At 38.9% G+C, this 25,656-nt stretch overlaps 2 protein-coding genes across 9 annotated transcripts in view; one reads left to right on the plus strand and one right to left on the minus strand.

Moving 5' to 3' along the window:
• Nucleotides 1–18,611, minus strand: part of LOC120310255 (uncharacterized oxidoreductase ZK1290.5-like) — a 76,678-nt gene extending 58,067 nt beyond the window's left edge. The window contains exon 1 of one of the 4 annotated variants that reach the window (XM_039348467.1): nt 18,365–18,611. In XM_039348467.1, the coding sequence (XP_039204401.1) occupies nt 18,365–18,485 (121 nt within the window). In that variant the 5' untranslated portion in view covers nt 18,486–18,611. The remainder of the gene's footprint in view (nt 1–18,364) is intronic. The other 3 variants (XM_039348471.1, XM_039348470.1, XM_039348468.1) reach the window with 3 other exon arrangements.
• Nucleotides 18,529–25,656, plus strand: part of DPH5 (diphthamide biosynthesis 5) — a 39,547-nt gene continuing 32,419 nt past the window's right edge. For 2 of the 5 annotated variants that reach the window (XM_039348472.1, XM_039348476.1), the window contains exons 1-3: nt 18,668–18,810; nt 21,438–21,624; nt 22,685–22,809. In XM_039348472.1, the coding sequence (XP_039204406.1) occupies nt 18,803–18,810; nt 21,438–21,624; nt 22,685–22,809 (320 nt within the window). In that variant the 5' untranslated portion in view covers nt 18,668–18,802. Of the gene's footprint in view, nt 18,811–21,437; nt 21,625–22,684; nt 22,810–25,656 lie in introns of all 5 variants that reach the window. The other 3 variants (XM_039348475.1, XM_039348474.1, XM_039348473.1) reach the window with 3 other exon arrangements.

A 25,656-nucleotide genomic window follows, 5' to 3' on the forward strand; every position in this document is an offset into this window, starting at 1 on the left:
ACCGTTGGTGGATGGGTGAAAAGGCGCAGATGTGGCATGACGAATCAGGTTTGCCTGTAAGAAAGCTTGGAATTCGGAGGAGGTGAATTGAGGGCCGTTGTCAGACACAATGACATCTGGCAGCCCGTGTGCAGCAAAAATCCCCCTCAGTACCTGAATAGTCTTTGCAGTGGTGGTGGACGAGACAGGCACAACCTCAAGCCATTTTGAATGGCTGTCAACAAGGACCAAGAAGAACTGGCCCTGAAAGGGCCCAGCGTAGTCAATGTGCACCCTAGACCATGGGGACTGTGTTTCCTCCCATTTATGCACAGGAGCTTGGGGCATCTCTGGGCGAGATCGTTGGCACATGTGGCATGCGTGTACCTTAGCCTCAATATCTTTATCTAAAGCAGGCCACCACAAGTGGCTGCGTGCAAGAGCCTTCATGCGAACAATGCCAGGATGACCCTCGTGGAGGGATTCTAAGACCCTAGTCCTCATTGAGGTGGGAATGACAACTCTGTTTCCCCAAAGCAAACAACCCTGAGAAAGGGACAATTCGTTCCTTTTGGACCAGAAACTCTGAAACTCAGGACTAGGGCAGTGCTCAGGCCACCCGGACAGGACCCAGGAGCGGACACGTGAAAGTGTGTGATCTGTACCTGTTTCAGCGGTAACATCCCTGGCACTAAGAGGAAGCTCGGGCAAGGCTTGGATTGATAGAATGTTGACAGCTGGCGCGGGGTCAGCTTCTACTACTGGCAGAGGCAACCTACTGAGGCCATCAGCATGGCCCATTTCTTTCCCAGGCTTGTGGAGTAATGAAAAATCATATGCAGACAAAAAATAGACCACCTAAGCATTCTAGGGGAAATGATGTGGGGAGTCTGCTTACGTGTGGTAAACAGTCCCAGCAGAGGCTTATGGTCAGTGAAGACCGTGAAATGCCTGCCATATAGAAAATCGTGGAATTTTTTAATTCCAGCAACAACAGCCAGAGCCTCCCTGTCTATCTGAGCGTAGTTGCGCTCGGCAGAAGACAGTGTTCTGGAGTAGTATGCAATAGGAACCTGAGTTCCATCAGACCTGAGGTGACTCAGGACAGCTCCAACCCCGTAGGGGGATGCATCACAAGCGATGCACACAGGAAGAGACTCGTTGAAATGTGCAAGAACACTGTTAGAAGTGAGCAAGGCCTTGACTTCTTTAAAGCAAGCCTCATGTGCTTGTGACCACAGCCACACAGCTTGTTTGTCTAGTAGCCTGTGAAGAGGCTCAGCTACACTAGCTTTATGTGGAAGAAAAGAATTGTAGAAATTCAGGAGGCCTAAGAAGGCCTGAAGTTCGGCCTTAGACTTTGGCCTGGGTGCTTCTAAAATAGCAGTTAGTTTGGATTCAGCAGGATGAATCCCAGCAGCATCAATTTTGAATCCCAGAAATTCAGTAGAAGGCACCCCAATCTTGCATTTGTCTTTTCTGAGCTTAAGGCCTGATTTCCTGAATCTTAACAGGACAGCCCTAAGCCTTTCAGCTAGAATGTGTGTGGAGTCTCCTGCAATCAAGACATCGTCAAAGTAGGGGCAGACCCCTGGTATACCTCGTAGTGTGTTTTCCATTACGCTTTGGAAAATCCCAGGAGCGACATTCACTCCAAACTGCAGCCTTTTTACCTTAAAGGCTCCCCTGTGGGTCACAATAGTCTGAGCTATGGCAGCATCATTATCAACAGGCAGCTGTTGATATGCTTGAGCTAGGTCAAGCTTTGCAAAAACACGCCCCCCCTTGAGAGAGGCCAGGATGTGACTGACCACAGGAACAGGATAGGCATGTTGCTGCAATGCCTTATTGAGTGTGCATTTGTAATCAGCACAAATGCGAATGTCCCCATTTGCCTTTAGAGGCGTGACAATGGGGGTCTCCCATGGGCTGGAATCAACAGGTTCTAGGATTCCTTGTTGGATTAGTTTGTCTAATTCAGTGTCAATCTTACTTTTTAAAGCAAAAGGGACCCTTCTTGCTTTAATCCTAATGGGAGTGACAGTGGGGTCTAGCTTTAAGGACACAGGTGGTCCTTTGAATGTGCCCAGCTGGGGGCTGAAAACATCTGCAAATTCCTTGCAGACTTCCTGTAGGTCGAGTGTTTGTAAGCTGTTGAGTCCTGTGACGTGTATCCCCAGGGCCTCAAACCAATCGAGTCCTATGAGACTCGTTCTTTCACCCCCTACTACTAACAAGTCTAGTGGACCTTCAAAACTCTTGTATTGCACGTTAAGGGTGGCCTCCCCCTTAACACACACTCTTGAGTTCTGAAAATCAGTTAATACAATATCAGAAGGCCTTAACTTGGCCTTAGTCCCACTACTGGAACAAATCTTCCTAAATGTATGCAATGAAATGATGGAAAGGGCAGACCCTGTGTCTAGTTCCATAGATAATGGAACCCCTTGTAGCTTCACGTTGAGTGACAGCTTTTTCTTCATGGGCTTGTGTGTGCCTGTCCTACAAATGTTTCTACGCGAAGCGCAAAAACCTACCCTATTCTGGCTGGGGACTCTGGTACCCTTCAGGCGTTCTTCTTGAGGTTGTGCCTTTCGTCGGCCCAGACACACAGCTGCAATGTGCCCTAGTTTGCCGCATGCCCGGCAGGTAGCGGAGCGGAACTTGCAGTCGGTTCTCCTGTGGCGACCTCCACAGCCGATGCACTTGAGCGGAGCTGAAGAGCTTTCCTTCTGATTTTCTCCCTTCGCGGGGTGTAGACGGTCGACTTCTTCGTCCGGATCCTCCTCGGAGTTTCGTCGGACGTCTTCTTGGTGCACGGACGCACCCTCTGCACTGCTTCTGATCGGCCGCATGTTCTTGACGGCGCCGCCTGCTGCTTCTTCCGCGGTGGCTTCCCTTAAAGCGTCTTGGAAGGATAATTCTTCCTTAGCGAAAAGTCTCTGTTGTAGCTCTCGATGCCTCAACCCGCACACGAATCGGTCCCTCAGTCGTTCCTCGAGGTCCTTGAACTCGCAGGGCTTGGCGGCCTTCCGTAACGCGGCGATGTACTCCTTGGCTGACTCCCCGGACCGTTGATCCCTCTGCTCGAAGGTGTGGCGCCATGAGATAACGGACACCTTGGGGTGGAAGTGGTCCTTCAGCAGCTTCTTCAGGTCTGCGTAGCTTACAGACTCTACTGGAACAGGTGCTGCAAGGTTTTCTGCGATTTCGAAGGCGTCTTGGCCGCAAGCGCAAAGCAGGGTGGCAGCCTTCAAGCTATCTTCCCTCACTTGGTTTGCCTTGAAGTAGTTCTCCATTCTGGATACGTAGGACTCCCACCGCTCTGGATGTGAGACGTCGAATTCCGCAAGCCTTCCGATTTTCGCCATCTTCGGATCTTCAGGAGACGGGTCTATCAGCCAGCCTACCCCCGAATGCGCACTGGATTGGCGGGCAGCTGCTGAGTCAACACCGTTCCTCTTCCGCCGCTCAGGACTCCTTGGGTAAGCTTACACTTTTTCCTTTCCAGGTAGTGCAAGGCATCCCACCTTCGTCGCCAGTGTTGCGTCCTTGGCGGGAAAACAGACACGAGAAGCAGCTGGAGTTCTCAGGTTCTTTTATTCAGCGTTCAGCTTACAGGAAGATGGCTTCAGCTCAGCCCAAACGCCTCACAGCCTCTTATATAGGCAACTCCCGGGTAAATGGGTTACTTTTCCCGCGCCAGCACCCGCGCATGCGCACGGCGCTGGCGACAGCCTGTCTGGTCCCGGGCAGCTTTGCACCTGCCCGGGACTGCCTGCAAACGCCCGAGCCGTTTGCAAGGCTCGGGACATAACAGTAGCCCCCTGTAACGTTTATTGTCTCACGTTTTTCTCCAAAATCTGGTTGTATGCATTTAGTTCCGTGCACTGTTGAAGATTAAAGGAAAAGAGTTTCATGGGGAGAATAAAAATCTCGTAGAACCCTTGAAAGCTTTACAAATAGAAATGAAAATAAAATTGTGTGGCATTAAATCCTAATTATAACTAATCATTCACTAATCTCCACACCGCTGTATATAAACGAAAATGGCTGTCTGTTAAACTTTCAACAGCTCCATTAAGTTTTATACATTTACTTGGCTTCTGCTATGAATAGGCCATTACTCTGTTTTTCAGCTCTCAGAATTAATTTCCTGCCTGAAAAGCGTCAAACATTTTAACTATTGTGTTTCCTACAGTGCAATTCAGAATCATAACTTAGGCATTTATCCTCTGGAAGTTCTTTGTTTGCATAAAAACAGGATGTGTGCTAAGGAAGCCTATGGATAATTGGCTGAATAATATCACCTGATGTCAAGGACTGAGGAAAGTCTTTGCAGGACCTGGGTATGTAAAATGAAAAATAAATTTGGCACTTTTTATCTGATATTTCATGTAGCAAAGAGAAGCCAGACCTGTTCTCAAGTTCATATCCTAAAGAGAGAAAATAATTAAAAAACAAGAGGGGAAAGCACATGGTAAATCTGATGGTAAATCTTATCATGTTTTCCTGATAGAGGATAAAGAAGTGAAGTAGGATCAGACTGGTTTTCTTGCATGATGATTTTTCAGAACAAGACACACAGTTTTCTGGCTGATGGATGAGGCCTGATTGTGCTATCCTTCAGTTCTAAAGTTCCACAGCAATGGAGTTTGCTTTCCTCTGAGTTACTTAACATTCAGGCATCATAGGAATGCTTTCACAAAATATCACTTGACTTTTCAGCTCCTTTCTTTTGTTTAAGAAACTTATTTCTAAATCAAAACTACTGTCTAAAAAAAAGAAAGTGACTTTCTGTTAGTTTTTTTTAACCATCTACCTTGCTTTTAATAAATCAATAATACATAATAAATGCCATTTTTAATTAAAATAAAAAAGCTGTAATTTCTCTAGCAGAGCGGTCGCTTCAAAAGCAAGTCCATCTAACCACACAGAAAAACTATGGCTAGCCTAGCACTATGAAAAGGTCACTAGGATTAGTGGTAGGCTTTTTTCTTTTTTCCTAACAAAGTAAGCCATGACGTGTTGCCATGTGTGGTGTGTGTGACTTTATGGTATTTAGAAATGAATCTTGAATTCAGGTTCTGAATGTCAGCTTGTCAAAGGAGCGAATCTATTTCTTCGTTCAAGTGCAATAGTCCACAAAATATTTGAAACTGTCAATAGAATTTAGCAAACAAAACCAGCCCTCAGAAAATTCCTTTCTTAAAATTGGGTTGTAACAGCTGTTTGCAAAACCCTGCTCATAGGAGTGTCTTGCTACAGTAGTTTGTGTCTGGAAAACCAGGTTTTTTTTTAAATAGTTACTTCATCCTGTAATGATATGAAAAGCCTTTGGGAAAACAGTATTTTCATCACTATACATCTTTCCAATGAACTGTGACAAAACTTCAAGGGAAATGGAGGATTCATTCCAGGGCTTAGCTATCTCCTCTGGGAATTCCCTGAATTACACAGAAATATCTTAACAATTGTATAGGAATTATTTAAATGAAGATTCCAGTTGAAACCTTCCCTTTGCTCTAAAAGAGTGTATAACATAGGCCATCAGTATGAGAAGCACAATACTGCTAGATGGCACCTAAAGAGCCAAATTAAATTATGTTTTAAATATTTAATAGTGGCTTCCATCTCACAAAACGAATATTTTTCAGGCAAAAGCATCCGATATACTAGGGATGAGATATGACAGTTTTGCAAGACTTTCACTATTTAATTCTTTTATATATAATTTGGGAATGGCATGAACCTTTATTATGAGAGATTTTGTATGGTTCTTTTTATCTGAAAAGTTTACTTGTCCCTTGTATTAAAATATACATGTAGATATGACTTCATGTTTGTTCATTGTATATGGATAACTTATCACAAGGAGCACAAAAAACTGGTTTTTTATGTGTTTTGAAATATTATTTTAACAAATAGATACAGGTAGTCCTCTACTTATGAGCACAATTGCGATAGAAATTTTTGCCACTAAATTTTTATTATGCATTATTTGCGATAGAAATTTTTGTTAAGTGAATCATCATGTGACTCCACCCAATTTCATGAACTTTTTCAGCTTGGTCTTTAAATGAATCACATGGTTGTTAAGTGAATCTAGCTTCCCTAATTGACTTTGCTTATCAGAACCAGCTGGGAAAGTGGCAAATGGCAATCACTTGACTCCAGGATGCTGGATGCTGTAATTGTCATAAATCCATGCCAGTTACCAAATGCTTGAAGCACCATCATGTGACTGCGGGGATGCTACAACAGTTGTAAGTGTGAGGACCGACCATAAATCACTTTTTAAAGGACCACTGTATCTTTGATTGGTCAGTAAACAGATGGTGATAAGTCAAGGACTATCTGTAGACAGCCAGTCATTAGCTGCCTCCACACATCACACTGAGCTGTATTTTGTTTAATATGATTTTTAACAATTGGCCAAGATCATGTGGTGCTAAAACATAAGCCATTATTAATAAAGTACCCTGACAGGTTAACAGAATGTTGAAACTAAAAGATAAAGGCAACAGCTTTCGCTTATCTTCGTCAAGGGGGGGGGGGTAGGCAACCTTGGCTCTTTTATGACTCGTGGACTTCAACTCCCAGAATTCATGCTAGCTCAGGAATTCTGGGAGTTGAAGTCCACGAGTCATAAAAGAGCCAAGGTTACCTATCCCTGGTCAAAGTCATCATTCTTACTCCATCCACATTCTCACCTTGTGAGAGCCCAGATTCACAATATCCCCCAAATCTCAGCAAAAAAGAAGACAATTCACCAAAGAAACAACCCTAAAGGGCAAACCTCTTTGAGGCTTCTCTTCAGAGTCCAGCCCTGCATCAAGGGATCAGCTCTGCATACAGCCTACCACATGATAAAGGCCTGGGTTAAGCACTGCATCCACCCTTTCAGCTACTTCTAAATGGTAATATAAATATCCAGGGATGTGAGGTTCTCTATACCTAAACCTCAGATGGGATTCAGGCAGCTGCTGGTGACAAAACTGCAGAAAAGCAGAGAAAATTGTTGCTATGGCTGCTTTGGGGTTCATTTTACATGTGGGGCTAAATGCCTTACCTATCATTATACGGCCTCCTGCCCGATATTAAGAAGACCGGGCTAAGTGGGAATGCTTTTCCTTACCCAAGTCTTAAGATTTATTCAGGAACAGAATGAATATCTACCAGCCATGTAACATATACAGGTAGTCCTCGACTTACAACAGTTCATTTAGTGACCGTTCGAAGTTATAACGGCATTGAAAAAAGTGACATGACCATTTTTCACATTTGTGATGATTGCAGCATCCCACATAATCAAAATTCAGACGCTTAGCAACTGACTCATATTTATGACAGCTGCTGTGTCCTGGCGTCATGTGAACACCTTTTGTGATCTTCTGGCAAGCAAAGTCTATGGGGGAAGGCAGATTCCCTTAACAACCATGTTACTAAATTCACAACTTCAATGATTCCCTTAACTATGGAAAGAAAAGTTGTAGAATGAGGCAAAACTCAGTTAACCAATGTTTCATTTAGTAACAGAAATTTTGGATTCAATTGTGGTCGTAAATCAAGAACTACCTGTAACTGAATTTATACATTAAGTCATAAACCAAGCTGTAGAAGCTATCGTTGCACGCAGCACAACATGCCAAAACCAAACAAACCATACTACGACTTAGCATGAAATATAGACCCAGCTTTTATACCATACTTCTTCTCTGTTCCATACTGCCAATTTTCATCTTTTTTTTCTTTTTAAAAGGAAGCATAAGGCACAGTTTCTTTAAAAAGTTTATCTACAGGAAGGAGGAGGAGATCTGAAACCAGAGCAGAGACAATTGAAAAGCAGGTAATGAAAGCCCACTCCATGTAGGAAATTTCATAAGCTGTGCTACAGCAGCAGCAGCACACTTTTATTTTCAAATGTCTTTCTGGAGAAAGTGCCAAAATCTTGAAGTCTTTTCTTTCACTCAACACTTTCCCACCGTTGTGAGAACTATTTCTCATTAACAACCAAATTGTTTTCAGATGCTCGGCTATAAGATGTTTCCTTAGAAACCGTTTGGTAAAAGGCTGTGGCTTTCTTCCATAGAAAATCTCAAGCAGTGAAAAGGCAGATTTTCTGGCATAAATCAAATCCAATTTCCAGGGTTCACTAAACCTTTTCTCCTCAGAATAATGTTTTGTGACTAGATCTGAACAGTTAATAGTTCACGAAGGATTGCTGGTGTGAACCAGTTTAAAATTATTTCCACTCTATTTCTTTTGTTACAACTGAAATGACTTTTCAGGACTTCCTACAGTATACCTGGTTAGATCTTCAGTCTCTCTAATTTTCTTTTAATTCCCACCACGAAATAACAGAGAAACCTGAAAAAGTATGTTTGTAGACAGTTCTGCAGAGAATGAGATGAAAAGAACAGGATTATATTTTTCAAGCAATTAATTTTCCCCCCAGAATGATCTATTAAATTGTAAACTACCTGTCCAGTTTGGTCTGATTGTTAAGGCACTGGGGTAGAAAGCAGAAGATTGTGAATTCAAGTCCTATCTTAGCCATGAAAGCCAGCTGGGTGACCTTGAGCCAATTACACCCTCTCAGCCCAACTCACAGGGTTGTTGTGGGGAAAATAGGAGGAGGAAAGTACATTGAATATGTTCGCCACCTTCAGTTATTTATAAAAAGAATAAAGGTGGAATACAAAAAAAATTAGAAACAAATTCACTGTATTATATAATTAGATACTTAGATATACAGATAGACTCTAAGATAATCAGACAGAATTACAAATATAGTTGAAGAAAATTGGCCCTTGTTATTGTATCTGTCAAATATCAACATACAGTAGAAATCATTCATAGTTTTAAGACTGAGAATTGTGAACAACCTCAGGAAAATGTACCACCATTAAAAAGTACTAGTTACAATTCTATTACTAGATATGAATGGATTATTTTGATAAATAAACATATTTTTAATTTTAATCACCTTCTGTGTTTTATTTCTATTTGATTTTTGTAATTAATTACAGATCCATCAATAAAAAATTATTGGAGAAAGAGGATAATTAACACTTTAAAAATACTGCACTTTTATGAATCCATAACATGCTATAAGATAAATAAATGTAGGCTACAAGCCTATTTTAGTAGAAGGATCAAGCAAGAGAAACATGCTGACTATATTGGAATAAAATGAAGTCCAGTTAATCTTGGGTTCCCCATGCCTCCACTTTTTACAACACAACTCTTCCTATTTCAGGTTAGCTGCAGTATAACTGTTATAAATTATGATGTGTCAGAACAAATAAGTCATAATTTATTGTCACTTTTTATCTGAGCAATTTAGCCAGGCAAATATACACAAATATAGTATTTGAGATAGAAACAAAGGACAAGTGTAATCAAGAAAAAACTGAGATGGAAACTAAATTCCTTTCTAATATTTATTCACTTTCTTGAAGAATACTGACTTTCTCCTTCTCTAATAGTCCTGTCAATCTAGATATTCGTTGTGGCCTATAAAACTTAATTAGATTGGGTAAGAGCCCTATTGTGTCTGTGAAATTGTCAAACCAAACTAAAATTACAAGCTTGTCCTACTTCAGTCTGTCCAAAAATGTACAAGTTTGCGATGGTGGCAAATATAGCTCAGGTGTAGGATGAGGATGGAGATTCGTTTTTCGAGCTTGTGGGCTGGTTTCTGAATGTTTTGTTACCAGGCTAGCCTGGTAATGAAATGTTCAGAAACCAACCGACAAGCTCGGAGAACAAACCACCACCCTCATGTAGAAGTTTCTTAGCTGCCAGGTGAGGTGGAAGTGTATCACCTGAGAGGCCAATTAATTATGCTTGATTTATCATTTTTGTAGATAAAACGTAACTGTATATGAAAGTCTCTACCTTCCTAGGATGGATTAAATGAATAATATCACAATCCTATGCACATCAGATATAAAACTCCAATGGTATTTATTTTGTATTAAACAAGTAGGTTTCTAATACATTAAAATAAGCATGACATCTATGCAACCTCACATTTAATGATCTTTTACCTTCAAGATTATAAGACAAGACACATCACATCTCATGTTCAGAAGCTGGAATCTCATTGATAAAAGGCATCCTACAGTCTTTGTGTACATTCATTCTCTTCCATACCATACTAAAACGCAAGAACTCAGCAATAGAGAATTATTCCTCTAATTCTTCACAGTACTTAACACATATGCATTAGTTGCAAAAGGAAGTTTTTAATCCAGAACTCTGCATGGTTGCTTCTATTGATGAGGCATATCAAAACCTCCCAAGGGAAGCACAAAATCAACATTTCCAAAGACATTCCCAACTCAGCTGAAGATGCTATGGCTGCAGTCCAACTTGTAGTTTCACATGATGCAGCCATTCAGCTCTTCCAGGTTTTGCCAAGATCTTGGCAAAGAAGAGCAATTTTGAATTACAATTGTGATAAACGCACAATCTTTGCTGAATTTAAGAAATACTGTACAAATACAAGCCTGTTACATTACTTAGAGCAGCTCACAACTACAAAATCAGAAGCCTCTCAAGTTCAGAACAAGTAGAGTTATTACAAGGAAAAAGAGGTTAGATTACAAAATCTTGGAAACTTGCTCTCTACACCTTGAGTTTCCTTTATTCATTTATGAGCATGTTAAGGCAAGATTCCTCTATTGCCTTTGATCTATTTTCTAATCAAATCTTGGGTTAATGGGGAGGATGTTAATTGTTTGATACCACAAAAATGTCCATCTGTTTTTCTTGTGCAATATTTTGGAAACATTCATTTCATTGGACAACAAAGATTTTACTTCCTGAACACTTGGCTCTATCTTACAGATTTTTGGCTGCTAACCACGAAAATAACCTGTAATTTAACCTATGATGTAATGTTTTATAGAAATCTCTTTTTTTTCACAATGGCAGTGTATGCCCTTCAGTACCTGTTGGCTATACTGCACACATGAAAGAAACATATAGAATAAGACAACATCATAAATTCCTAACAATAAAGATTATCCACCCCAATTGTCAAAATATACTGTATTAATACTTCATTCAGCCAATTTGCTACAATGTAATATGCAATATAGAGCAGGGGTCCACAACTCCCGGTCCATGGATTGGTACCAGGCCACGGCATGCCAGCAACTGATCCACACAAATAAGCAAAACCCCATCTGCAGGATGAGGCGGCATACAAAACCTGCCCCCTCCGGTCCACAGAAAAATCTCTCTCCAAGTAACTGGTCCCTGGTGCCCAAAAGGTTGGGGACCTCTGATATAGAGTACCCAAATTAAACTCTACTGGATTCCACTGCTTTTGGCAGGTTGCAGGTTCAATTCCCTCTTCTGAATTCTTCAATTCTTTGTGGGAAAAGCCAATCTCTAAAATCACTTATAGATTTTAACAGATGGTGTTTTTTATTTTCATAATAACCCAGTGAAGTGGGTTAGTTTGAATGTCTCACAGTGCATCTAGTCTAAGAAGAATGTCAACCTTGAATTCCTGAGCAAAATTCAAAACTGTGACTGGTTCACATACTGTATCATGCTCTAAGATGAATTATTGGGTGTGCCTTAGTTTATGATAGAAGACTGGTCAACTGTAGCTTATTCAATAAACTATCGATTAACAGCGGTTAGAGGCTTAGTGCAATGTCCAAAATCTGCCCTTGTCAAATTATGCTAGTTCTCTGACAGCAACTGCATGGATATACTATTACATTGGCTATCTAACTTAAAATTATGGCAATTTTCTGAATGTTATGGCAGCAGAAAAGGTCCATGAAATTCAACACGAATTTTTTCCCAAAACCAGAAAAAAAAACACCTGGACTTAAGAAAAGCAACCGTTTCCCCGAAAGTAAGGCCTATCCTGAAAATAAGACCTAGCTTGATTTGGGGGGTGGGCCTAATATAAGCCCTACCCCCAAAATAAGCCCTAGTTTTGGGGCCAGGCATACACCTAAAAATCAAACTAGGGCAGGGTGTGTGTGGAGCTGCCCTACGCACCCTGTACCCACTCATCTTGCAGCCAGGCCTCTCCTCGCTAACCCACTTCTTCTGTGGCGTCTTCTGCAGCCGGGTCTGCATTTCTCAGTCACAGGCCTTTCCGGAAGGCCACTGCAGCCAAGAACCGAGGTATGGATTGAATCTATAGCTCAGTACTCGGCTGCATAGGCTGACTGCAAAATGCAGGCCAGAATGCAGCTGCAGAATGAAGCTGCTCCTTCGGTCAGAAGAAGTGGGCCGGCCAGGCGGGGCTGTTGATGCCAGAGTTGAGTATAAAAGGCACCCCCTGAAAATAAGACCTGGTGCCTCTTTTGGAGGCAAACAAACAAAAAAAAAAGATCCGGTCTTATTTTCGGGGAAACACAGTATTAAACATTACCAAAGTCTAGCATGAATACCTATCATACAAAGTTCCACTACTTTTGCATGGCAAACAGTTCTGCTATTACTTGTTTCTCTTCCACAGGCTTCCTTTTTATAAAAAGAAGTGTACACAAATACCTTGCTAATCAATTTTTGTCATGCCACAATACCCTGCTATGTCTCTGTCCTCGGCTTTCCACAAGAACTGTCACACTAAATGGTTTCTAAAGACCTTATTCAGCTAATAAAGCTTCTCTAGTCAATAAGTGTTCTTCCAACTATTCTTAGATCTTTTGTTAAAATGAAACATTTAAAAAGAATTTATTCAAAATCACAGAAGAGGTAATAAAGACTTGCATATTAAAATGAAACAAAATGTAGAAGAATATGTGGTTCCTTTTCAATAGTTTTTAAATTAAACTAAGAATTTTTGGATTCTCCTCCCATCCCCTTCATTGAACTTGGTAAACCTTTAAATTCACTGCAGACAAATCAGACTACTTAAGAATGAACATCCTCCAAAAATATATTGCTCAAAATTATCAATCTTCCTAAATTGAGGTCAAGCATGGAAACAATGTATGTGTGTTTCTGCATTGGGTTTAATGCCTTTTCTTTATTTTTCCCATTAAAAACACAAGTAACTGTCAACTTACATTTTTCCTTCTCTATTTCCTTCTTCTTTTTATCAAAAGGAGAGGATGCTAATCTCTGAAAACTGACCTCAACAAACACCATCTGTTTATTCTGTTTTATTCTGATTAAGAGAATTCTTCCTGCAGACTTCCACAGGCACAAAATACAGGTAGTCCTCAATTTACAACAATTTGTTTAGTGACCATTCGAAGTTACAAATGGCACTGAAAAAGGTGACTTATGACTGTTTTTCACAAGGCCATTGCAGCATTCCCACAGTCAGTGATCAAAATTCAGATGCTTGGCAACTGACTCATATTTATGACGGTTGCAGGGTCCCTGGGTCACGTGATCACCTTTTGAGATCTTCTGATAAGCAAAGTCAATGGGCGAGCCAGATTCACTTAACAACTGTGTTACTAACTAACAAATGCAGTGATTCACTTAACAACTGTAGCACAAAAGGTCGTAAAATGAGGCAAAATTCACTTAACAAACGTTTCATTTAGCAATAACAATTTGGGGTTCAATTGTGGTCGTAAGTTGAGGACTGCCTGTATTATGGCTTGGGATTGAAATGAAGATTGAACAATCTCAGAGAGCACCAAGGACTCTTCATTTCAATCCCAAGCCATAATACAGGCAGTCCTCAACGTATGACCGCAATTGAACCCAAAGAATTTAAACATATAAGGAACGGTTGCTAGAATTGGGTATGTCTAGTTTAACAAAGAGAAGGACAAGGGGGGACATGATAGCAGTATTCCAATATCTCAGGGGCTGCCATAAAAAAGAGGGAATTAAGTTATTTTCCAAAGCACCTGAAGGCAGGACAAGAAGCAACTGGTGGAAACTAATCAAGGAGAGAAGCAACCTAGAACTAAGGAGAAACTTCCTGACAGTGAGAACAATTAATCAGTGGAACAGCTTGCCTCCAGAAGCAGTAAATGCTCCAACACTGGAAGTTTTTAAGAAGAGATTGGACAGCCATTTGTCCGAAATGGTGTAGGGTTTCCTGCCTGAGCAGGGGGTTGGATTAGATGACCTCCAAGGTCCCTTCCAACTTTACTACTATTACTATTACTATCTTGTATCAGAGAGTCCTGAGTTTATTCTCAGAGAGACTTGATGCTTCTTCTCAGAACTCCAAAAAAAGGTAATAAACAATAAATACCTACTTATTTTACATAGTTCTCCTCCAGTGAAACTGAGATCTGGGAAGCGTTACTGAGAGTTAGTGTGATTGTGTAGATGAGTAAACAGAGAGATGATGGATCAGGGGCTTGTTTTTTCCTTGGTTTTCTTATTTTTACTGGTTTAATATTGCTATGAGCTGCTTTGAGTTCTTTCTTATAGGCAGCCATAAAAACCTTTTAAATAAATAAATCCTATGGCCAGGTCCAGTGATAATGTTCTATTTTTGAACAGCAATCAGATCAGAAACATCAAAGACAATCCCTCCCTATTGGACTAATGCATTTAATTTTTTTAAAGGATTATTCAAATAATGAAACACTCTGAAAATATGAAGTATGCTATACAAAGTCTAATTAACAACTTGTAGGCAAGTGTTTTGCTGCTTCTTGACAGATAAAATAAAGTCTCCCACATGTTAATTACATCAACAATAAATTTCAAATTCAATAAATTTAATATCATAAGCATAAAACAAAAATATTTCTTTTCCTACAATATTTTGTTTTAGAGGTAGTAATTATTATACATAACAGGGAAAATGACTGTTATAGAGCACAATACAGACAATCTAAATTTTCCTTAATACCTAGACTATATTTACATGACACACCAAACCACAAACCAGCTAACCACATTTAATCCTAGCATAAAGTGCAAACTCAGTTTGGGGCGGCTCTTCATGATTCTCTGAGTCATTCAAATCTGTAAATGTTTGTTGAAGAAATGTGGTTAAATTAGCTAGCAGTACATTTGCTATACAATCACTGCCATAAACTACTTAAATTCCCAACTACTCTACCAACTTATTTATTGAGGTTGGTGGAATGTATACTTTTATTATTTCAGCATAATCAGTATTAAAGGAACTGATTATCTGCTACACAAAGAAAGGGCTTTCACCTCTGCCATATCCTCAAGCTGAAGAAATTTGCATTTCTTGCTCCTAGTTGATATACTAATGCTAACCATACACAGTTGTCCCCCACCCACACAGCCTTTCAAGAATTTAAGAATTTAAGCCATTCTTAAGCCATTCATTTGTATCCGGTAACAGACTAACTCAGAGATTTGTAAACTTTACCATTCTATGAATGAATAAAACTTAAGATTTCTGTAAGGCAGAGTGGGCAAGGTATAACATACCCTTAACCTAAAGCATGAATAAGTTTCAGCATAATTTCTTGACTTAAATTTTATTATTCTTTAGCTTTTTTCCCCTAGTATCCATCAAAAACCTCCATTTTGAAAGGCTATTAATTTTAAACGATGGGGAAAATTCTGAACTTCTTTAACACATACACATTATAATCACTCAGATGACTCAGAATGACCCAGAGTGCATTCCACACTAGAAGTCACAAGCACTGCTGTGAGCAGTAGATGATTTTGACAGATGTCTAGACCCACTGGTTCAGCCATCTCACAAGTCTAGCCTTAAGCTTTGCTCACTGTTTCGTCTGTGCAAATCTGCCGTAGGTTTGCTTATGTATTATAGGAGTAGACTTTGACAGATTCCTGCTTTGTTTGTGCAAATCCCTTGTCTGGGCAAAACAGTATTATTGTCAAAATCTGTTGTGTATATTTCTCCTCATTTTGGCCTTGGAAATCTGGGGCTTGCACAGGCAAAGTAGGAGCAAGTTTTGGTACTTTTCCCACTTTGCTTCTGTAAGCTTGGATCAGCTTAAAAAAAAAAAATGCAATCTGTATCTAAGTTACTCTTGACTCCCACCGTCTGAGAATCCCTCCACTAAATTAAGCAAACATTTACTTGGGAATAAATCTTATTGAATGTAATGGGACTTTGTTAAAATGGATTGCTTTTGAAACATATGAGAAGAGGGTGTTTAACTGTATGCAACATGCCTCCTTGGGAATAGAATAGCGTAACTTTATTGTCACTTTAAGTGTACACTAATCAGCATACATTAAAATGAAATTTCATTGCATACAGCTCTCAAAGGGTCACCACCTACAATATACACTACATAAATATGACAAAAAATACATAGTGGAAATATGTCAGTATAATACAGTAAACAAACAATAAAAATACTCCCTCAAAACTTTGGAGAATGAAATCTCTTGAGAATATTTCCTACTAATAAGACGGAGCTCCTACCCAGAAGTCATAATAAATTCAAAGAAATCTTTCTTAAGGTTAAAAATAAGACTGTAGCATATACTGTTATAGTAATACGAATTTCTTACTCAAATTTAAGAGAGGAATTTTCATTTATAATTTATTTGTATCTAACCCTTATTATTCCTACAAATAAGGTGGCAAACAATACCTTTCAGTCAACCACATTAGAAGTCCTCAACATGCAACCGTAATGGAGATTACCCACTGGAGTCATATGACATGACAATCATAAAATGGATCACATAATTTTACAATGATTTTTGCAGTGGTGGTTAAGCAAATGTGGCAGTTGTAAGTGTGAACCCACTGTTCACTATCAGTACAGTTTTGCTATAATTAGAAGTGCCACTTTCCGGCAAAACCATTGTAAAACTCAGTCAAAGGGTGTTGCATAAATGTAACCCTGTTGCCAAGAACTTGAAATCAGTCACATGACCACAGGTGGGGAGGAGACTGTCAGAATTTCAGATCCAGGTCATAAGTCTCCTTTTTCAGATACATCGTAACTTCGACCTGTCACTGAGCAACCGGTCATAAGTTTGGTAATAATATAGAGATCATAAAGAATACATTCAACACAAAGGACAAATTAGGGCAGACCGGGGGTGCTCACAATATTCCAGGGGGTGCGAAAACTTGGGTTTTCAAAATTATAGTATATATGCATAATTCGTTGCCGTTATTTCAAACTTTTATAAGGGATGCGAGAATGTATCAGAAGCGTTCTAGGGGTACAGGGTATAGAAAAGGTTGGGAGCCGCTGAGCTAGGATTACTGTCATTTAAGTAATACTTTCCAAAATGCATGCTACCAAAAATAAATTAAACTAGAGGTGGACAAGCTGAGGACTTTAGCATAACTTGGGAAATCTTCTTCAAAATATTAATTCAGATGCATTAGGAATTACCTGTTCTTCTTCTGGCAATACCTGGACTAAGAGGGGGGAAAACAATTTATATAAAAAGCTAAGCTTTGGCCTTACTCATCACCAATGCTCAATTCCTAATATATATCTAGTCCAGTATTTCTCAAAGTATGGTCCGCAAAATCAAAATTTTCCAGCTCATATTGAAAACAGAGTCAATATTAAAACCATATCAAACAATCATGAGACATGGTAGTGGCAAGAAATGCATCAATTTTAAACTTTAATGTGGTAAATATCAATAAATATAACCCATCCAAACAAAAGTTCTTTGGGGTTGCTCTATACTTTTTAAAACTGGGAAGAGGTCTTGAGAAAAAAAAAGTTTAGGACACTACGATCTACAAGAATGCAATTTAAAAGAAAAATTAAATACTCCAAAAATCAAAAATAGTTACCTAAAGATGGAACATGTGTAGCATATTTCTATAGCACTATTCTGCAATTAATCAGCCTGCCCTAAGACTGAGTTATGGTGTTCCTTACCCAAGTACATACAACTTGCCAGTTTGTTCAAAATCATCCAGTGCAAACATAAGTTAAATGATCTTATAAGAAACTGCTACTAGATTTCTAAATGAATCACATCTCTGAGCTTCCAGAGAGGAAGCTACCTGATTTAATGACTCTTGGCAGAAAAGTGCTGCCCAAGAAGAGGACTACTGTTTTGACACTGCAATGTTACATATAATTACTCAGAAGTCTTAAGTGAAAGAGATTTATTCCAAGATATAGAGTACAAATCACTGCCCCTATCTAGAATAAGTATATTAATAAATATATACAGTTGCATAGCAGCAATTGCATATTGTCAACCTGATTTTTTTCAAATGTGTCCAGTACAACATCCTGCTTAATTTGGGTGGACAGAGCTTGATGTCAGACATTATTACTCTGAGCAACGAGGATGGAAGCTGTAGTTCAGAGCTTCTGGAGGAATGCACAACGTTGCTTTACAGCAGGCAGGTACAGGATGAATACTAAGGCGAAATGAAGACGCATGCACCTGGGCGATCATGTTTTATCACATTTATAATTGCTCCTCTTTTTTTCTCAATCAGACGAGCGGGGAAGATCCGTGCACTTACCCAGCCCCAATATGGGGATGTTTAAGCCATTAGAAAGAGGGACAGTAGGCACCCCCAATACTTTGCCGGACTCCCAGGTGCTCATCCTGATCTGCCTGCACCTCAGCAGCAAAGGCACCATCCAGTCGCTCCTGTCATCACCTCTCCGGGCGGAAACAAGCCAGCAGAAGCCCACCAAGAAAGCAAAGAAGCCAGAATCTTGCTGCCGTAAAATTGTCGCAAGGGAAGGGCAATATTTGTTTACGGCACTGAAAGACCCCGGAAGCGAAGGCGAACGCTAGCTGGAAGGCAGGTGCAAATGGGAGGGAAAGGGTACCGCTGCGCCGGGCAGGGGGTTCTACGGGGTCTCAGCAATAGGGAGGGAGGGAGAGCTTCCGACGACATCTAAGCAGATCCTCATTTGCATAGGTAAAGAAACTGAGGGTTCTATGCCGATGAATGAGGAGGTGAGGTTCTGCAAAATTGAGCACATCTGGATAAGGGCGGGGGAGGGGGACGTCGAATTTCTCGTGTAGAGACTTTACGGTTCCCGTGTCTGTCTTTCTGTGAGGAGTCCTGGGTTGTTTACACGCATTGTTTTGCCAGCCTCCCTGTGAGGTGGATTAGGTAAAGAGAATGAATGGGCAGTAGTCCCAAAGGTGCTTTTTTTTTCAAGGGGAAACTGAACTTTCTTATTTTTCTTGGAAGAAGCTTTTTCAGCCCAGAAGCTTCTTAAAAAAAAAAAAGTGCAGCACCTTTGGGACAACGATGACCTGGATGACTGAGAATCTCCATACAAGAGTGGCCAGTACATTCATCCAATGAGTAACCTTGGTGGAATGTACTACTCTACACCTGGATGGAGATTCGAGTTAGAAACAATTGGATTCGATTGACCTAGCTCTTAAAAAAGCATTTTTAGAATTACATTTCCTAGAGATGAAGCTTGTTTCCCAGAAAGCCCAACGACTATCAAGCAGTAATTGTATTATTCCTAAAGGATTTAGCTTCGTTGGAAATTTGAAACCACTTGATAACTGAATTTCAGTGCAGAAGGTTAATCAGATAACAAAGCTGAATACAGTATGTTCATTTATTAGTAACAAAGTGTATGTGCATTCAAACACTATACATTCAGACAATATTTTAATACTTGATTTTAATATATTTTGCTTATTATGCAGTTGCAAATATGATTTATTATTGAAGCCTACTTTTTAATAAAAATTATGGGAATTCTTTAATTCTCCAGCTCATTTCATTGGCTGGAGAAAGGTATCTTGATTGAATTTCTGCATCTGAGATCTCAACATGTTAGGCTAAAATACAGAATATTGTGTGAACTCAGGCAATGTGTACAACATACAGTTTGGGTTGTTCATTTCACTTCTTCAGGAATGATGATAATGTGCAAATACAGCCTGTGCTTAATACAGAGCAGGAGAATTTGGAAACAAGGATGTCTGGAAATAGATTGGACTAGGTCAATGTTTTATAGGAAGGGTGATCAGCAATGCAGTTATGTTCTAGTCTTTTCATTCTTTAAAAAAAAAAGATCCTTGTGTCTGGAGGATAACATCCAAAATTGGTAACTAATATTCAGCTGGAGCATGTCTCATTTTTAGGCGCTTCCTGGGAGTTCATAAATATTGTCAGAATGATGAATTATTGATAAATCATTTTTTGCTTTGTAACAATTTCTTATGGATACAATTTACAAATTAAAAGAAAATGATGTTCTGATAAGAAATTTCGGAATTAGATGAGAGTTGCAGCTGAAGGGCTGCTGAGTGGTTAGACACCTGGCTTTGGAACAATTTTATATGAAAGCCTAAGGACTTACTGGGAAAAAAAAGTAAACCTAAGAAAAGTGAATAATATATTAAATGGGGGAATGCATAGGATTAGAGGTAGAGTATAAAACTTTTAAATTAATTAAATAAACGCATGTGTAAAATGAATATTTTGCTTTTGGTAATGGCTAAAGCATCACGTGATGTATCGCAATGTTTTTTTGCCTTTGCCGAGCTGGGGTGGTCGTGCCCTGCACATGACACATCCGGCCCGTGGGCCGCCAGTACAACATAAGTCATACATTTTATAAGGTGCTGTCAGTTTTTTTAGTTATTATTTAGATTTTTATACTGCTAGTCCTTCCAAACTAATGGCTGCTTATAACAATTGCAATCATGCAATATAATGTTTATGGTAAAATTAACCCAATTCCCAAACAATATAATACAAGGTAGAATGTACATTACAGCAGCAACGATTAACCAATTACTACTATGCCATTTTTTTTCTTTAACCAGTGCTGAATGATAATTAGAAAAGCCTTTTCAATTTTGCCACATCAGCTTTACACTCACTAATGGCATAAAGTAATCGGCATATTAATTGTGGTTGTGTAGGTATCCGACATGTGAATAGTATTGATATAATGGTTAATGTTGAACAATATCTCTCTATGATCCATATTTTGGAATATTAAATTTTAATAACGATATTTCCTACATGCAATTGTATTTCATATCTAAGTCTGTTGGTTTTGTTTTTATAACTGCAGAGCTTCAAAGTAATGCATTGTATTGTCAAATTATTCCAAGAACTTCTGCAGTAATTTTTTTCCACTATATTTGAACTAGAGGTAGTCCTCGACGTACGACCAACATTTGTGTTGCTAAGTGAGATAGTTAAGTGAATTTTGCCCCATTTTACGATCTCCCTTGCCACAGTTGTTAAGCAAATCACTGAAGTTATTAACATGGTTGTTAAGTGAATTTGCCTTCCCCATTGACTTTGCTTGTCAGAAGATTGCAAAAGATGATCACATGACCCTGGGAACCGCAGCTGTCATAAATATGAGACAATTGCCAAGCATCTGAACTTTATCTGAATTATGTGACCATGGGGATGGTGCAATGGTTGTGTGAAAAATATGTCACTTTTTTCAGTGCCATTGTAATTTTGAACGGTCACTAAATGAACTGTTGTAGCTTGAGGTAGCTTGTATAGAAGTGCTCAAACTTCCTATGTTCTATTATCAAGCTTTAATATTTGATTTTCATTGTATTTTTGTCTGTTTCATTGACAGGTGTAAAAATCCTCCATACCAAAACATTTCTTGCTTGGTTTTGTTTTTAAAAATGCTTTACTTGATTGGTCTTGGACTTGGAGATGCCAAAGATATTACAGTAAAAGGGCTGGAAGTAATAAAGCAGTGTAGCAGAGTATATTTGGAAGCCTACACTTCTATCCTAACTGTTGGAAAAGAAGCACTGGTATGTGAATAAAGGCAGGGCGAAGTATAAAATAATATCAGAGCAATACAAATGGTATTCTGATCCCTAATCTGGTGTGAAATGTTCTAGATAATATTGCATCTAGTTACTATATCTTGATTTAGTCCACATATAATGGGACTACCTCTGTGGAGGAAAATTAGAATACAGACACAAACAGGCAACTTTATAAATTACACTTTTGTTTTCTGATCATGTATATGCATTTACATAATTCTGAGCCAAAGAGTTTGACTGTTTTCAAAGTTTGGCATTAGATTATCATGACCCTTTAGTGATAAAAGTATTACATTCTGACTGGTAAGATAAGGGCTTGGCATTAAAGTTGGATGCCCAGTTTCCACATTCCCAGTTTGTTCCCAACCCATAAGATTGGAAACACAATAGGGCCAATTACATGTATGTTTATAGCGTATAAGAACTCAACAGATACATCATAAGGAAGATAGCTTGGTTTTCACTTAATAGGATATGAATACTAAGTAATGTGGTTTGTTAACAATAGTTGATGACTTAATGCAAAAGGCAAAGCCACCCATTTGTAATTTTTGCTATCCACCATTCTTTTAAATAAGCCATATAGCCCTCAACCCTGCTTTGTAGTACCCCAAGCCTCCTGCAGTTGTGCTACTACAATTGATCAGTAGGTCACTGAATGCTTAGCAGTGTGATTTCCTCCTGAATTAAAATAGCATAGCTCATGATTTTCTGTCTTCAAGTGGATTTAGTGTCCTTTAAACTGTGAAAGTAATTTGAAAATTAAACATGCTGCCCTCAGTCCAGAAAGACATGAAAAAGTCAATGCTATCCTCATTGTTTGAAAATAATATTAAAATGAATGTGTGCCCATCCTCCAAGCTCAACCACTCAAAAATTGTCTACCCCAATCCTTGGGACAATTTCTTAAGCATCCACTTGATTTCATTCTAAACTGCTTTGCAGAATAGCTGTGATGGTGTCATAGTGCCAGATCTTTTTGCATGTCACCTTACTTTCCTTTAGAACATAGGATACAGATATAACTTTTTTCTTTTTGTAGGAAGATTTCTATGGTAAAGAGCTGATCCTTGCTGACAGAGAAATTGTAGAGCAAGATGCTGATGGTATCCTGAAAGATGCACATCAAACTGATGTGGCTTTTCTTGTAGTTGGTGATCCTTTTGGGTAAGAAGAGAAAACACCAAATCCCACAGCCTATGGTTTTAAACATATCTCTAGCATGATTACACTGAAAAAAAGTAACTTTCCATCTATAATGTTTGCTTCAGAATCTCTTGTGCCTAACTTTCATAACTTTCCTGATTAACACTTTAATTGTACATTGGTGGAAGCTAACATCAGAATTTAAAAATAGGCTCTAAAATTGATTGGGAGACTCACCTTATTTATTCACAATAATTTTATTTATTTATCACATAATGGGTACAATGAGTGATCATAATGACATATGTGGAAATCTTGTTAATAATCAGTACCAGATCCTGGGAAGGAAGGCAGTTCATGAAGAAGTGAAGAGAAATTATAGGAGAAGCATGCTCCCAATTTCTTAGCCCCGATGCAGTCAAGATGATCACCTGTGTTGCACCTTTAAATAGGAATGCACACTAATTTGCATGATGTATTATAATACCTTGTTCATCAGTAATGAAGTAAATTGATTATTGATGTCTTGACTGCCTTCTTTAAAAAAAGGTATTCTTCATACAGGCTATTCCTTATTGGTTTCTCAGAAGATTCAATAAGGCTTGTTCAGACTGTTTTGCCAATTTTCATGTTGCATCTACAATGCATGTGATGGTCTTTGAAATGTAATGCTGCAGTACAAGTTGCACAGTCTATCCATACTGTAGACATCTGGGCCATTACAAATGAGTTTGACTTATTAAGTTTCCTAGCTCCATTTATATTTGCACCCCTTTCTTTCCCCTTCCTTCTGCCTTAGCCAGTTGAGCATCATCAATCTACAATGTAAAAAGGAAAGCAGCTTTTGTTTCCAGCTGGGGCTTTAAAATTAATATTGCCCTTCTGATGAGAGGGTTGAGAAAATGTAATTGCCATGGGCATCATCTGAAAGATTCCTGCTGTGAAAGAAATGTATGCATATACATAAATGGGGATTGATATAAATCTTTAGCAACATGAAAAGGACATTTTCTTGCTTTCTTCCTGCCTTTTTAAACAAATGGTACTTATAGATGATACCAACCATGGTGAATTAATATAATTACTCCACTCAAAGCAGTGACATTATTAAATGTGTCTTACTGAATCTTTGTGCTGAAACATAATGAAAAGAACCAGATTAATCCGGATAAAATGTATTAATCCAACAAAAACAATCCGTATAGGTTTTGAAGATTTGGGTATCTTCCTTATCTGCACACAAATGTTAATTTAGTCCTGAAAGAATCTGCTCTGCTGCAAAATATTCATTGTGAATCCTAAGATATTCTTGGGCTTGCGGGCCAACAAAGCAGGTAGTGGCAATGCAGTCTGGGTTAATCTTATCTGTCAATTATGGATTTTCTAGCTTCTGTTAATCATATGTTAGTTATCTCCATACTAGAGTGCTGCAATTGCCCTTACTTAAAGCTGCCTCTGAACATTATAGAAGAAAACAAACAAGCATTATGTTTAGATTCTAATGGAGATCCAAACGTCTAAAAAATGCAATTGGCAGTTTTGTTACAATTGCCTTGGCTAACAGTTGCATTTTTGACATTAAAATATTTTAATTGTTTTAAATTTTATTCAGTTTGGAGTGAAGTTGAGTAGACTAGAGCACAAAAGCCTTAGCCATGCTCTGTTCTGGTTACTATGTGCCCTAGTTCCCAGTCAGTTACCTACTTGGTTTTCCTATTATGAAAACTTTTTGATTCTTTACAATGAGTTCTAAGGGGAAAATTCTATTTCTATAAGCTGCTTAGAGTCTGCCTGGTTTCAGATGACTAGTTAATTTTATAATTAAAATTATCTTTTGCTATTCCCTAACTATTGCAGTTGTCACATTATTCCTGTCATTCTCTAAAAGGTAGTTACGAAAAATGATTAATTTTTACATAGAAAGATGAGAATGTGTACACCAACACAAAATCTAAACAACTGGGTAACATATATTTTTCTGAGTGCAAACGTTGCTATATTATGCAATGTGTGGTCGGAGCAATCAAACAAAACTTCCAAAAAAAAAGTGATAGAAGGGTTAGTCTCAGCTACTCTTGGATGTACCTTAATGGGAATTAAGCATCAGTGCCAGAAAGTGGATTGCTTAATCACTCTGTTCAGCCAGATGCTCTTTCTTCTCCCTCTTTCTCTTCCATCCAATAAGCAGCATTAAACTAAGATTCCTTGGGGAAATGGGAGCAGCTGAAGCCATTGTTGAAGTTTGGCTGTCTTATTAAATTAATTTCTACATTTGGGTGGATAATACAGTAAATGTGATTGATGCATGTTTGATTAGGAGCTTCTCTAGGGTTAGAGCTTTGAGCAGTCAGTAGCTCCAGGAAATCTCTTCATCAATGTCCGGTTTTGCATTCAAACACCTTAATGCTTGTTGGCCAAGTACTTCTAGCCTACTCATCTTACTATCTGAATGGTAGGCCATATTAATTCTAATGAATAACTTTTTTCAGCCGTATATTTATCAGTGCTTATAGGGAGCTGCTGCTCTTTTAACTAAAGCCTCTGACAGCCTTGATTTGCATGTTTTCTGTACGCCTTACTGCACTTCTCTTGATTTCTTGCAATCTTTTGTTTTCTAAATCCCTCAGAAGAGATCTTTCTTTAAGCTAGATGTTTGCCTGGCACATGCAGTGGAAATCCAGCACTTATGAGGGGTTACCATTCACTTTCCCCCAAAGTCTTCTTGAATAACAAATGTGAATGTATCAGAAAACAAGCATTTTGCATACGATGGCAAGCACAGAGCATGCATACCAAGTTTCTCATCTACAATTAAATGAAACTCCGTTTGCACAGTAATTAAAAGAGAGCATTGGAGCTACGCCAGAG

This window comes from Crotalus tigris, unplaced genomic scaffold (assembly GCF_016545835.1).
Source record: "Crotalus tigris isolate CLP2741 ecotype Arizona unplaced genomic scaffold, ASM1654583v1 scf7180000018155.2402879, whole genome shotgun sequence".
NCBI classification, from domain to species: Eukaryota; Metazoa; Chordata; class Lepidosauria; order Squamata; family Viperidae; genus Crotalus; species Crotalus tigris.